Consider the following 15,504-nt stretch of genomic DNA (forward strand, 5'->3'; position numbering starts at 1 on the left):
GCATAGTAAATTATTCCCCGACCCTCACCAGGATCCTATTGGTTTTGCTAGAGAATTTGAATTAAATATCTGAGCTTATGGCCCTGGTTATTCTGATTTATATCAACTAACTCACATGTGACTATCAGAAAGTAAAGCTAAAGATTAGACAGACAAGGCCCATTATAGAACTCTCTTAGAAGGCCAGGTGCGGTGGTTCACGCCTGTAATCCCAGCACTTTGGGAGGCTGAGGTGGGCGTATCATGAGATCAGGAGATCAAGACAATCCTGGCTAACACGGTGAAACCCTGTCTCTACTACAAATACAAAAAAAATTAGCCTGGTGTGGTGGCGGGCGCCTGTAGTCCCAGGTACTCGGGAGGCTGAGGTAGGAGAATGGCATGAACCCGGGAGGCAGAGGTTGCAGTGAGCCGAGATTGTGCCACTGCACTCCAGTCTGGGCGACAGAGCGAGACTCTGTCTCAAAAAAAAAAAAAAAAGAAAAAAGAAATCTCTTAGAAGACTTTCATAAATGCTCAGGACTGTAGGCAGACACACAAAACTGCAAAGGCTTTGCTTCAAGCCACTCCTCACTGTTTCAAAGAGTAGTAGACTGTAGTAAAATACAACAAGGTCAACAAAATCCAGATGAGTCAGTAATATCATATTTTGAGGGTTTGAGTAAACTTAAACAATATTTGGGTTTATCTGAAGAAAGCTACGCTAATAATCAAAATGATACCCTTCTCAACTCCAGTTTTATAAATGGGTTAGATGAAGAATTAGCACTAATAGTGAAAAGACAAAACCCTCGCTGGGCCACTTCTCAAACTCATAATTTGGTCAGTCTTGCTGACCAGTTGTCTCATAACTGAAGATGAAACTGAGAAGGAGGCCAAACAAAAGAGCAAGGCTAATAAAATTATGAATTTACAGTGGAAACAAATGTCCACACAATTTGGACCTTCAAAATATCCTTATAAACCCCCAAGCAGACCTAACCATACGCTTTCAATTAATTCAAAAAGCCTGATCACATTAAAAAGAACTGCCAAAAACTAAAAAGGAAAGAACAACAGGTGGAGGCAGAAAATAAAAAATGGGGGTGCTCCACCGAACTTAAAAGGGCCTTTCCTTTTCTCCTTAATAACACTCTGGGAGAAAAGAAACTCCCCTTACTGATTTCATCCCTCATTCTGTGGAAGCATTGCTAAACTCACAACACACTTAACATTATTCAATGAGTAGACTAGCTTCATAGGAAGTTTCACTTCTTTTAGCTTATCATGTGACCATCTCTAGATGTAATAAGCTAAATATTGCAACTCTTTTTCCTTCACTTTCAGATGAAACACCACATAATTGCATAACTCTAACTGATAAACTTTTTTTCTCCTAGGACTGATCTGCAAGAGACTTTTCTTACTTAGGCTGATGTTCGGTTTACAGATGGATGTCATTTAAAGGATGAATCTGGAACTTACTGTAAAGGTTTACACAATAGTGTCTTTAACAGAAGAAATAGAAAGTGCTTACCTTCCAGAAGCCACTTAGATTCACTTCTGTCTTTGTACCACAACTGGGTATTGAAGATGTCATTCACCATATAGAGGTCCTAACCAATTACACACAAAAGGCCCTAAATGACAGCCACATGAATGTCTCATTGTTAAATAATGAAGTTACTCTCTTGAGAAGACTGTATTACAAAATTGTATGGTCTTAGACATACTGCAGCCCAAGGAGGAACCTGTGCTATGACAGAAACTGAATGCTGTGTTTATATCCCAGATGAATCAAATAATGTTACCAAAGTAATGACTGATTTGAAAAACTCTAATAATTAACCTTTCGGATCCAAAACCCTCTCTAAGCTACCGGTTAAGTAGTTGATTTGGATCTTGGGGACCTTGGTGGCAAAAGCTGTTATGTATTTTAGGAATTATCATAGTTTGTGTTTTGTCTTGCCTTTGTCTACAGAGCTGTTATGGTATTTAACTGCAATTGGGTCAACACACAGCTGAGAAAATTAGAACAAAGACTACTCAGATAATTGTTTGTTTGAAGAGGCAGCCATGTAGCCTGAATCAGGTTCCAGAACTACTTTCTCTTGTTGCTTTATAATTCGGACTTGGTCCTTTCCAATTTCCCCTCCTCCTTGGGATGTGACTGCCAGGAAGGAGCCTTCCTAGTGACATGAGGTTTGATCAAATACACGGCCTGAGAATATAATTCTTCTATAATGCTTTCTCCGAAAGCTTTTGAAGAAAAGGGAAAATGTGAAAAGAAAATTTCAGCACCTTCCAAACATATTATGCCAAGGGGAAAAATTAAGCCCTGTAAACTAAATCACAGAACATGGCTGTTTTTCTTCTCTGGTGCATGACTGTTGCTTCCTGATCTTTGTGTTGATGTTATATATTAACCAGATTTTTTATTCTTTATTCAGACTAAATGACGTTGGAGATAGAGACCCTTGTGATTGTTACCTCTTTACAATAGAATATTAAACATCCCCTTAGAGTATAATCAATAGTAGTGAATTGAATCTTCTGTGTACGTTAGCCTCATCTAGAAAATGCTGTAATTATGTACAGCACCCCTGTTTTTGGCGATATAAACGACCCTCACCGTTCCCTACATCAGGGAGCACTGATCACCATTCTTTGCTGTCTGTGGTTCCCGGGATAGCCGCCCTCACACTTTGCACTTGAATAAACTCTTTCAATTGGATCCCTGAGCTTTTTAGGCTGACATTAGTTAACTAACAAGATGTTAGTTCTTCAGTCTGTTAATTCTGAGGGGTTGACCAGAGGTCCTGTAAGGTCTCTTCCAACTCTAACATTTCACGATTTCGTGAATTTAAAGACTATGGTTGCCCCTGCATTAACTGGGTTCCGGAGTAAGATAGATAAATTAAGTCATCCAATCGACAAATATTTATTACAGTTCTCTATTGTGTGTAGATGTATCTGTGGAAATAGGAAACTGTATTTTGATGCACTCCTGCCTCCAAATCACAGAACTACAACTCCTTCAGCAGAAATTTTCTAAGCTTCCCGCACCAGCCAGAGACCAAGAATCTGCGGTGCACGCAGCCAAGGGTTGCTATGGAGTCCAACGCGGCCCAAAACGGAAGTGGTCCCTGAAAATTTCCTTCCCAGAAAACTTGCATTTGAAAAACAATGCCATTCCAATTCGCCTTTTCCTAAAGTAAACTCATAAATAGAGACACAACCAAACTTTCGCTCTCAGCACAGAGAACGACGCTCTCCTCCCAAGAGGAACCGCTGCTCTTCCGCGGCAGAAGCTGCACGGAACCAAGAAGCCGCGGGCGCTGGTTCTCCAACGAGCTTTTCTCCCTGACGTACCAGCCTCCCGGCGGGGTTGCCGTGGAGACAGAGCGTCCTGTGTGGATGCGGCGAAACGCTGAGGCCCGGCCTTTGCTGTCTGGAGGGGACTCACAAGACCGACGTCAAGATGGTTAGTGGCTCTGAATAGTGAGGGATTACTTTGAGTAGGTCCTGAGGCTGGCGATTCGAGGTTCCCAGCACACTTCTGTGTAAAGTCTAGGTGTGTCCGCAGGGGGTAATCCCCAGCTCTCCCTGTGTTCCCACGGGGACAGGGATGCAACTGTAAGTACCTCGATGCTTTCTTCCCTCCTGCTTCTCCATTTACCCACATCTAAACCACTCGTGGGATGGGAAGCAGAGGAAGGGAAAGCTGAGATGACAGAAGCTGTGCGAAAGCATCTCTAGCCAGTGAAGATAAAGTTGGGAGTAGCTGTTTGGTCCTTCCTAAGTATTGGGTGATGGCTCTTCTACTAGAATACCTGTTACAAAGCAAGTTTGAATAGGCTTCCCTGGGGTTCGTTGTTAAGGATTTGACTTATAACTTTTTTTTTTTTGAGACGGAGTCTCGCTCTGTCGCCCAGGCTGGAGTGCAGTGGCGTGATCTCAGCTCACAGCAAACTCCGCCTTCAGGTTCAAGCGTTCTTCTGCCTCAGCCTCCCGAGCAGCTGGGACTACAGGCACCTGTCACCATGCCCGGCTAATTTTTGTATTTTTAGTAGAGACGCGGTGTCACCATGTTGACCAGGCTGGTCTCGAACTCCTGACCTCATGATCCGCCCGCTTTGGCCTCCCAAAGTACTGGGATTACAGGCGTGAGCCACTGTGCCCGGCCTTGACTTTTAAACTACAGAGCTGCCACTCTCAGTTTAAATCTGATAATCAGAATTGGACCATACAGCTGTCTTTGTTTCTTTTACAGATGCTTTCAAGGGCCAAACCTGCTGTAGGCAGAGGCGTACAGCCCACTGACAAAAAAAAGAAGAAAGGTAGGAAGATTCCAAAACTAGAGGAGCTACTTTCAAAAAGAGATTTCACTGGAGCTATTACCCTATTGGAGGTAATGCCCAAAGAACGTTGCTTCTTAGCATGTGAATACCAGACTGTAGATGAATGATTAGGTGAGAATGCTGGTTGCTCTGCTGTTGTAATAGGTGCGTGCATTCTGGGGCTTCCTGTACAAATCCCCTGTAAATCTAGTCAGGCACAGATTCCGGATTCTAAGTTAACTATAAACCTGATAAAAAATGAACTAAAAAACTAAATTTGGCTGGGCGCAATGGCTCACACCTGTAATCCCAGCACTTCGGGAGGCCAGCGGGCGGATCATGAGGTCAAGAGATCAAGACCATCGTGGCCAACATGATGAAACCCCGTCTCTTAAAAATACAAAAATTGGGGCCGGGCGCGGTGGCTCAAGCCTGTAATCCCAGCACTTTGGGAGGCCGAGACAGGTGGATCACGAGGTCAGGAGATCGAGACCATCCTGGCTAACACGGTGAAACCCCGTCTCTACTAAAAAATACAAAAAACTAGCCGGGCGCGGTGGTGGGCGCCTGTAGTCCCAACTACTCGGGAGGCTGAGGCAGGAGAATGGCGTGAACCCGGGAGGCGGAGCTTGCAGTGAGCTGAGATCCGGCCACTGCACTCCAGCCTGGGCGGCAGAGCGAGACTCCGTCTCAAAAAAAAAAAAAAAAAAAAACACAAAAATTAACTGGGCATGGTGGCACACACCTGTCGTCCCAGCTTCTCGGGAGGCTGAGGCTGGAGAATTGCTTGAACCTGGAAGGTGGAGGTTGCAGTGAGCCAAGATCATTGCACTGCACTCCAGCCTGAGTACAAGGCAAGACTCTATCTCAACAAACAAACAAACAAACAAACAAAGAAAAACCTAATTTCTTGAGGGCCACTTTTGAGTATGTCTAGTTCACTAATGGTGATTACAATCTAAAAATGTGAAGGGACATTTAATACAATGTCATTTCACACATTGCTTATCCCAACCCTTGACCAATGTATGATTTTTTTCCTATTATGTGTTCTGAAATTTTGATCAAATTTAAATAATTCTAACATGCTTATGGTTGAAAATATTATAGCCCCAGAAAATATTTCAAATCTCCATGGCAGTAGTTCTCACCTTTTAATATACATTGGAATTACCTAGGGTACTTAATAAGATATTGATTCCTGGGCTCCTGCTGTAGGTCTGCAGTGGTGCTCAGGAATCTGCATTTTCAGGTGAGTAGTCTAAGTGCCTGATGGAGATGGTCCCAGGAGACTGCGCTTTGAAAAACTGCTTTGTGGGAAGCACATGTTACAGGAGAGTGAAGCGTTGCACCAAAGAATGAAGAGTTCTGACAGCATGGTCTGGTTGTGTTGTGCCACAGTCATTTCTCTTAAAATGCTACTCCATCCATATTACTCTGAATCTACTGTTAATAATTGTTATAATTAGGTTTACATGTATTTCTCCATCTTCCATGTATAGTTCACTTTCTTGTTTTTTCTCTTTTTTCTTTTTTTGAGATGGACTTTCACTCTTGTCACCCAGACTAGAGTGCAATGGCGCAATCTCAGCTCACTGCACCCTGCACCTCCCTGGTTCAAGCAATTCTCCTGCCTCAGCCTCCTGAGTAGCTGGGATTACAGACGCCTGCCACCACACCCAGCTAATCTTTTGTATTTTTAGTAGAGATAGTGTTTCACCATGTTGGCCAGGCTTGTCTCAAACTCCTGGGCTCAGGTGATCCACCTGCCTCAGCCTCCCAAAGTGCTGGGATTACAGGCGTGAGCCACTGCGCCTGGCCTAGTTCACCTTCTTACTAAGTGCTCTGATATTGAACATATTGTTTAGCTTTTTAGGCATCAGCCTTCTCATCTTTGCATTGGGGGAGTTGGCATGGAGGAACCTTCTAGTTCTGTGAATCAGTGGACTGAGTGCTATATATCTATTTCCGTCAGTCTGTTTCCCTCTTTTTTCTCTAAGACAGTGACCATATTTTCCTTATTGTATAACACCAGGTTACCTTTATTTTATTTTATTTTTGAGACAGGGTCTCATTCTGTCGCCCAGGCTGGAATGCAGTGGCGTGATGGTGGCTCACTGGAGCCTCAACCTCCCAGGGCTCACACGAGTCTTCCACCTCAGCCTCCCAAGTAGCTGAGACTACAGGCATGTGCCACGATGCCTGGCTAATTTTCATTTGATTGGCTATTTGTGTGTGTGTGTAGAGATGGGGGTCTCACCATGTTGCCTAGGCTGGTCTTGAACTCCTGGGCTCAAGGGATGCTCCTGCTTCTGGCCTCCCAAAATGCTGGGACTACAGGGCCAGACTGCCTTTAAGTTGGCAGGGAGGCTCTGCTCTTTGCTTACATTCTTAGGTAGTTAGTTGGAGTAACATGCTGCATGGGAATGGAAACTGCTATGGTTTAGGGTGAGGAAGTCTCATGCGCTTTCCTGTAGCTCCAGGGAATTCAGGGAGACCTCACATGAGAATATCTCCAGAATTAAGGCACTATACTCAAATTCATAGCATTTGGTATGAGGAGGATTTCTAATGTTGTAGAGTTAGCTACAGGAGTAAATTCTTAGTCCAGACAAGAAAGTATCAAAGGGATGTCTTCATCTTGTAATGACTGAGGCTCCTTAAGTTCTATAGTGATGCTCTGTAAATATGTGTTGGCTCACTATTTGATTTATCACCCTGTAGAGTGAAAAAAAAATCTTATCTTACTGTGGAAATTCAGAATTCTCTGTCAAGATCTCAGTCCTTTCCTCCAAAATAAGGCTTTTCTTTTGTTGGCTGAGGAATTCATAAATATTTGTTCACAATGGACATAAGTGAGGCCATGTCTTCTGAACATCCTTAACTCTTGTAGACCTGGTAAGCTAGCCTGCTCAAGGGTAATAGAAAGATTTAATGGCTAGTCCTCAGTGAAAGGTTACAACCTATTAGTAAATATATGTGTGTGCTAATGCAATAGGACTGAAGCGGGAGGTTAAATGCAGTAGAGCACAGAGGGTGACAACATGAGCTTTGGAGTCAGGCATTTCTTTAAGTCCCTGACAGCACACATACTGGCCATGTGGCCTTGAGTTCATGGTTCAGCCTCTCTAACCTTCAGTTATTTGGCTCTAAATATTTTACATAATTCTCTTCCTTATATATCGCCCAGAATTGTTAGGCAACTCAAATGCTTTCTGGAGTATAATATCAGTTAATACAGAAAGCCAAATGTGAAATATTTGAAAATATAAATTTCTGTGACAATTAGAAGATACTTGTCCTGTAGGCATAGGTTTAATTAAACCTCATATTGTCATGCTTCTAATACTTAGATTGCCTGTTGTTCGTTAGTAACCCAACATAGCATTTTTTTTTAAACAGAGAGTTTACTATTCAAATTTTCATGCTTTTTAAATACATTTTTAACCTGAAGTTCAAACGTCATGTTGGAGAAGAAGAAGAGGATACTAATTTGTGGATTGGATATTGTGCCTTTCACCTGGGTGACTACAAGAGAGCTCTGGAGGTTAGTGTAAAAAAATTTTTTTCCAAACAGAACTGTGTTTAAAATGTTATTAAACTTTATATTATAATAATACATGTTCATGGTAAAATTCAAACAATGCAGAAGGAAACAAAAAGAAGTTACCTATTTGCATTCCTCAATTATACTTGTTAATGAAGGCAACCACTGACTGTTTAAAAATTTATGGCTTCAGTAATCATCTATATGTTAATATGTTCTATTACAGTAGTTTCCCCTTGTCTATGGTTTTGCTTCCCGAGGTCAATCTGAGTTACCCGAGGTCAATCTCAGTCTAAAAATAGATGAGAACAGTATAATAAGATATTTTCAGAGAGAGAGAGAGAGAGCAAAAGAGACCACATCCTCATAACTTTTATTACCATATATTGTTATAGTTCTATTATCCATTATTGGTGTTAATCTCTTATTGTGCCTAACTTATAAATTAAACTTTATCATAGGTGTGTATGTATAGGAAAAAAACATAGTATATATAGGATTCAGTACTATCCAAGATTTCAGGCATCTACTAGGGATCTTTAAACATATCCCCTGTGGGTAAAGGAGGGCTACTGTATATGTACATGTATCTTGTGTACTTTGTACTTTTACATGCATACTAATGAGATTGTACAACATATTGGTATTAGCATTTATTAAGTAAATCTTCAGAACAGGAAAATTAAGCCATTATGATAAAAACTTTCATGAGTCTTCTCTCAAGAGAATTTCGCTTTTCCTTTGCTTGGTTATTTTTAGACATAGGAATGATTATGTTTATATTTTTACAAGTAGAATTGTTTTGGGGAAATTGTTTTTCTTGGTCATTGTAAATCCTACCCATCTACCTACCCATCTATAATAGTTATTCAGTGGGATTATGGATTTACTTACTTTTTTTTTTTTTTTTTTGAGACGGAGTCTTGCTCTGTCGCCCAGGCTGGAGTGCAGTGGCACGATCTCGGCTCACTGCAAGCTCTGCCTCCTGGGTTCAAGCGATTCCCCTGCTTCATACTACCACCGCCACCCCCCGCCCCGGGGAAGCTGGGACTACAGGTGTGCGCCACCACGCCTGGCTAATTTTTTTGTGAGTTTTAGTAGAGATGGGGTTTCACCATGTTGGCCAGGATGGTCTCGATCTCCTAACCTCGTGATCTGCCTGCCTCGGTCTCCCAAAGTGCTGGGATTACAGGCGTGAGCCACCACTCCCAGCCACATTTCCTGCATATTCTCATTCTCAAGATGTAATCTAAGCAAATTTGAAGAACCCCCGTAACTAAAATGAAAATATTCGAGGACAGGTAATGAGGAGGCGAAATGAAGAACAAAGGAACAAAGTTGGTGAAGGGAAAGGGAAGATGTGAAAAGGACAGAATAGAGGCTGGCAGTATTTGTAAAAGGCATAGGAGGATAGAAAGAACAACCCACATGTAGTAAGAAAATGAAATAAAGGCACCTGGGAAAGACTGATAAAAAGTAAGAGTATATGGAAATGTCGTTGACAAAGTGAGTCTCAGAAAGTATTCTTAGAAGGAAAAACAAAACATTTTAAAAATATGAAGCCTCCCTCGATGCCAAAAAAGCCAGAAAGCAATTAGAATGAAATGAAACTTGTCGTGTATTAAAGCCATCAGATTTTAAGTTAACTGAACGTGTGAATTTCTTAAAGGGTATCTTGTATGTCTTTTTTAGTTGGCAGAAATAAAATGTTTCAGTTGCTTTTTGTTTCTATTGTTTGTTAGTCCCTATCAGTATTAATTGGGGGACAAAACCCACAAGTATAAGATTATATGGACAACAGCCCTGCAGATGTAGGATTGAGCTTTAGCTTCAGCATTTAACCTTTTCAGGTATAGAATAATTGCAGAGCATGTAGGATTCCCCAAATGTGAAGTTACTTAATCTCAGTATGAAATCCTATTCCATTATGGAAGAATGGCCCATCAATTGCTTTGCTGCCAAAACGAGATCACTGCTTACTATGTATTTCAGGAATATGAAAATGCTACAAAAGAGGAAAATTGTAATTCTGAAGTCTGGGTGAACCTAGCTTGCACCTACTTCTTTCTTGGGATGTATAAACAAGCTGAAGCAGCTGGATTTAAAGGTAAAGGGGCTCTTATATCTGATATTCTTCATTCATAGTGAAGAGTCGTTTTGAAGATTTTAAAACTTAATGTATTCCTTTTTCTCTTGAGAAAAAAAATTGATATTAGAAAGCTAAAAAAATAGCTTTAGTCCTCAAAGAATATTGGATTTGAGTAACGATGTTTAAAGAGAGTTAGTGCTACACCCCACCAGGCTACAGCCAAAAAGCAGAAGGACAAAAGAAGAAAAAGGGCCAGGTGTCTTTCTTAGGCCCTATCACGGGAGGATGGGCATGCTGTTAGTGGTAGTTAGGTATAGTTTTGTTCAGGCTCTTATGGCTGTGAACTTTATGGCTGCTTTTCCTGTTTCTTTCTTTCTTTTTTTTTTTTTTTGAGATGGAGTCTCGCTCTGTCGCCCAGGCTGGAATGCAGTGGCCGGATCTCAGCTCACTGCAAGCTCCGCCTCCCGGGTTCACGCCATTCTCCTGCCTCAGCCTCCTGAGTAGTTGGAACTACAGGCGCCCGCCACCTCGCCCGGCTAGTTTCTTTGTATTTTTTAGTAGAGACGGGGTTTCACCATGTTAGCCAGGATGGTCTCGATCTCCTGACCTTGTGATCCACCTGTCTCGGTCTCCCAAAGTGCTGGGATTACAGGCTTGAGCCACCGCGCCCGGCCCTGCTTTTCCTGTTTCTAAGTGAGAAACCCAGAAATTTCAGTTTGAAGAATCCAGAAATCATCCCTTCTGCTTTCTTACATACGATATTCATCTCAGGACAATTGTACTCAAATTTGAAAATAAGAATAAAAGGGAAACATGGTAGAAAAAGTTAAAGATGGCTGGGCGCAGTGGCTTACGCCGGTAATCCCAGCACTTTGGGAGGCCAAGGTGGGCAGATCACCTGAGGTCGGGAATTCGAGACCAGCCTGACCAACGTGGAGAAACCCTATCTCTACTAAAAATACAAAATTAACCAGGTGTGGTGACGCATGCCTGTAATCCCAACTACTCGGGAGGCTGAGGCAGGAGAATCGCTTGAACCCAGGAGGCGGAGGTTGCAGTGAGCCAAGATCGAGCCATTGTACTTCAGCCTGGGCAACAAGAGTGAAACTCCATCTCAAAAAAAAAAAAAAAGTTAATTAAAGGATGAACCAAATTAAGTTCAAGGAAATGCAGAGAAAGTGGGCACTGTAATGTTTGATAGGGAAGAATGTATTCGAGGTAGAATTAATTTATACATACAAAGAATTTTAGCCCAAATTCATGGCAGACATGGAACTTGAAGACTTTTTTTTTTTTTAAATACTTTAAGTTCTAGGGTACATGTGCAGAATGTGCAGGTTTGTTACATATGTATACATGTGCCATGTTGGTTTGCTACACCCATTAACTCGTCATTTATATTAGGTATATCTCCTAATGCTATCCTTCGCCCTCCCTTTTTTTTTTTTTTAAAGACATGGTCTCACTATGTTGCCCAAGCTGGAGTACAGTGGCTATTCATAGGTGTGCACATAGCATGCTATAGCTTCAAACTCCTGGGTTCAAGCCATCCTCCAGCTCCAGCCTCCTGAGTAGCTGAGACTGCAGACAATGCCCGCCACCACGCCCAGCAAAGCCTTTCTTGATTTGTACCCAAATTATTTCATATGTACCAATGTAGTTTTTCCTAATTTAGTTATTAGGTCCTTTATGTTACTTACTTAATCTCATATTTCTAGGCTTTATCTGTGCTAAGAACAGTGTTAGACACATATAAGGTGATCATGGTAGCTCTCTCTTTCCATATAATTTTTTCTTTTTTTCTTTCTTATACATTGAAGTATGACTTTTTCTGTAAAAGAGATAGAATCGGGTATCCAGAATCAGAAAGTTTTCCAAGAGTGCAAAGGAGATTTGGAACTTAAAAGCCGTTAACATTTTTGCTTGACTGCCTGTTTCAGTATGGCACATAATTATGCTAGAAAATCTGTGGAATAGAGACTGGGCTAGTATTTAGGAAAATATGGCAGTATAATTGTGGAAAAGGAGATATCAGAAGGAAATAACAAAGAATACTGGGACTACGAGGTGAATGAGAGTGGATTCATGCACACATTGAGATGACCATGGGGGTCTATTACCACTGTTTGGTTTGGTATATGAACACAGAGGTGGGCTGTTACTATAACCATGCATGTGGAGTGTTGTGTTGTGGATCACTGTAATAGGATCAGGTAGAACAACCAGTGGAGAAGAGCAGAATCTTAGCACATTTCTCTTCTAGTTCTTGATGCTATTTCTGCTACTGTAGGTGGAGACCAGACTCAAACAATATGTATTCTTTTTTTTTTTTTTTTTTTGAGATGGAGTCTCACTCTGTTGCCCAGGCTGGAGTGCAGTGGCGTGATCTCGGCTCACTGCAAGCTCCGCCTCCTGGGTTCACGCCATTCTTCTGCCTCAGCCTCCGGAGCAGCTGGGACTACAGGCGCCCCGCACCACGCCTGGCTAGTTTTTTGTATTTTTTAGTAGAGATGGGGTTTCACCGTGTTAGCCAGGATGGTCTTGATTTCCTGGCCTCATGATCCGCCCGCCTCGGCCTCCCACAGTTCTGGGATTACAGGCGTGAGCCACCGTGCCCGGCCAACAGTATGTATTCTAGCAGAGACAAGTTAGGATCAGATAAATAAGGATTTGGGAAGATTCATCCGAGTCTCATTTCATTCCTACAAGGGACTGCTAGACTATTGAATTCTTTAATAAGCAGCTTGGATTTTTTTTTCAGCTTCAAAAAGCCGACTCCAAAACCGCCTCCTCTTCCACTTGGCTCACAAGGTATTTATGTTCTCATTTCACATTTTTTTTGTTTTAAAAATATTTTTATTTTTCTTCCTTCTTGTTACTAACACTAGTGAGAGATAATTAATTAGAAATTCTTGTTAATAGTTTTCTAGAACAAGTGGAATATAACTGTTAATTGTATAGGATATTCTCCTCTATCAATGTTCTTTACCCTCTGAATTTATTCAGAGATGTTAGGTTTTATTTCTCCTTAAGCAACAGTCATATAAGAAGTTTAGACTGGGCATGGTCGCTCACGCCTGTAATCCCAGCACTTTGGGAGGCTGAAGTGGGTGGATCACCTGAAGTCAGGAGTTTGAGACCAGCTTGGCCAACATGGTGAAACCGTGAGTCTACTAAAAATACAAAAAAAATTAGTCGGGCTTGGTGGTGCACTCCTTTAATACCAGCTACTGAGGAGTCTGAGGCAGGAGAATCAGCTGAACCCAGGAGGCAGGGGTTGCAGTGAGCCTAGATCGTGTCACTGCACTCCAGCCTGGGCAACAGAGCGAGACTCTGTCTCAGAAAAAAAAAGAAGTTTAATTTGTGTCAACTATCCTATTATCTCTTAGGAAACAGACTCAGAGTCACCTTGTCCTGACTCCTAGAAATAAATATACACTTTTCAGAATTGCTGTATGGTAATGATTTTGATAATGATAAAATAATTTTTTAAATAATATTTTTTCAAATTTTTAATTTTAAATAATTGTTTAATTTATTTAAAAAATTGTTTTATAGCATTCCACCAAATGCTTCACATGTGCCTTTATTTATTCACCATTTCCTAGTTATTTGACTTTTAGATTATTTATAATTTTAAAAATTTATAAAAATGTCATTCTGAACATCCCAGAAATGGACATACCTATTGGGTATGAGCAACTTTAAAAGTTTTAATTGATATTGCTAAGTTGTTTTACAGAAAGTTTAATCATCCACAGGCATTATATGAAAATAATTATTTTTGGTACATTTAGAAATTCCACATCACAATTGTCACTTTGTCTCTTTCTCTTTTTAGTTTTGCTTTACATGTTTTTCAGACTGTCATTAAGTGCACACAAACTTAGAATTGCTAGAGACTGTCTAGCAATAGTGTCTTACTAGTAGACTGAAACATATATTATCATGAAATAGCTCTCATCTCTAAAAGATTTCTCTTTATCATATTTGTAAGCTATACTAGCTCTTTTGGTAGCATTTGCCTGTTATATCTCTCATCTATTCTTTTACTTTCTACCTTTCCATGTCCTTAAATTTAAGGTGACTCTTATAAACAGCATATAAATGAGTTTTGTGGGTTTTAAAATCCAGTTAAAATCTTTATTTAAAAAAACCTCAGTATATAATCCATTTACTTAATGTATTTACAAATACGGTTAGCTTCGTAACTACCATTCTGTTATTAGTTCTCTGTTTGCCCAGCTGGTCCACGTGGTCTGTGTTCCTTTTTCTCTCCTTTCTTGTCTTTTTTTGGATTGGTTTTTAAAACTATATATTTCTCCTCAATTGGCTTGCTAGTTATATACATTCTTAACATTATTTTAGCAGTTACCATGTGTCTTTTGCATACTAAAAAGTTTGATATTAATTAGTACTTTTACCAATTTCTAGAAAATTAAAGGACCTTAGATCATTTAAACTCATTTACTCTCCATCTTATGTACAAATTTGAAATATATTTTAAGTGTCTATATGTTTCTAATCCCATAAGACTGTTTTATTACTGTTTTATGCAGTGAGTATTCATTTATACTTAGCCATATTTATCCTTTCCATCGCTCTTCATTTCTTCTTGCATGTTTGTGCTCCTATCTAAAATCATTTTCCATTTGAGGAATTTCCTTTAATATTTCCTTTAGTGGTGATGAATTCTCTCAGTTTTTGTCTAAACACATTTTTATTTGACTGTCTTTTTTAAAGCATTTTTTTCTCAGTGTAGAGTTCTAGGTAGGTAATTATTTTTGCTTAGCATTTTGAAGATGTTGCTTTATTGCTTCCTAGGACCTTGTCTCTACTGAGACGTTAGCCATCAGTCTTACTGCTGCTCCTGTGAAGATGTTTTTTTCTGATCATGTTTAAGATTTATACGTTGGTTTTTGTTACTGGCACTTTTCCTATAATATTCCCAGATATGGTTTTCTTTGTATTACACTACATCAGGTTCATAGCGCTTGCTCGAGGTTTTTTCTTTTTTTAATTAAAAAAAATCCTTGGTCATTATTACTTCAAATTTTGCTTCTACTCTATACTCTTCTTTCCTTTTAGGCTCCCAGTAACATGTAGGTATGTAGACCTTTAATTTGTATCACATGTAAACACTTTGTCACATTTTCTATGTATTTCCTGCAGAAATTTATTTTACTAATCATCATTCTTCAGCTGTCTAATCAGCTATTCTATTTATCTATTTCATTCTTAATTTCAGTTATTGTCTTATTTTTAGAAATCACATTTTATTACTTTTTAAATTTCTAATTTCCAGTTAAAATTTCCTAATTTTTAATTTAATTTCTTAAACATATTAATAACAGTTATTTTTAAAATCCATGTCTAGTAATTCCTATAGTGTATCTCTGGACAGCTGTTTCTTGGTTTTCAGTCAAATGTTCTTATCTCCTGGTTTGCTTGGCAATATTGTGTTTAATGCTGGCTATTGTATATTAAAATATATAGAGATAATTTGAGTATCTGGATGATTTTGTCTTCTTCCAGAGAGGATTTAGAAT

The 15,504-nt window shown here is 40.0% G+C and overlaps 1 protein-coding gene across 5 annotated transcripts in view; it reads left to right on the plus strand.

The window, feature by feature from the left end:
- The first annotated feature begins 3,352 nt into the window (after positions 1–3,352).
- TTC26 (tetratricopeptide repeat domain 26) overlaps positions 3,353–15,504 on the plus strand; it is a 62,417-nt gene continuing 50,265 nt past the window's right edge. For 2 of the 5 annotated variants that reach the window (XM_025379069.1, XM_025379071.1), the window contains exons 1-5: positions 3,353–3,463; positions 4,253–4,390; positions 7,774–7,866; positions 9,859–9,973; positions 12,717–12,766. In XM_025379069.1, coding sequence (XP_025234854.1) covers positions 3,461–3,463; positions 4,253–4,390; positions 7,774–7,866; positions 9,859–9,973; positions 12,717–12,766 — 399 coding nt within the window. In that variant the 5' untranslated portion in view covers positions 3,353–3,460. The remainder of the gene's footprint in view (positions 3,464–4,252; positions 4,391–7,773; positions 7,867–9,858; positions 9,974–12,716; positions 12,767–15,504) is intronic. The other 3 variants (XM_025379074.1, XM_025379072.1, XM_025379070.1) reach the window with 3 other exon arrangements.

The sequence above is a fragment of the Theropithecus gelada genome, chromosome 3 (genome assembly GCF_003255815.1).
Source record: "Theropithecus gelada isolate Dixy chromosome 3, Tgel_1.0, whole genome shotgun sequence".
Taxonomy (NCBI): domain Eukaryota; kingdom Metazoa; phylum Chordata; class Mammalia; order Primates; family Cercopithecidae; genus Theropithecus; species Theropithecus gelada.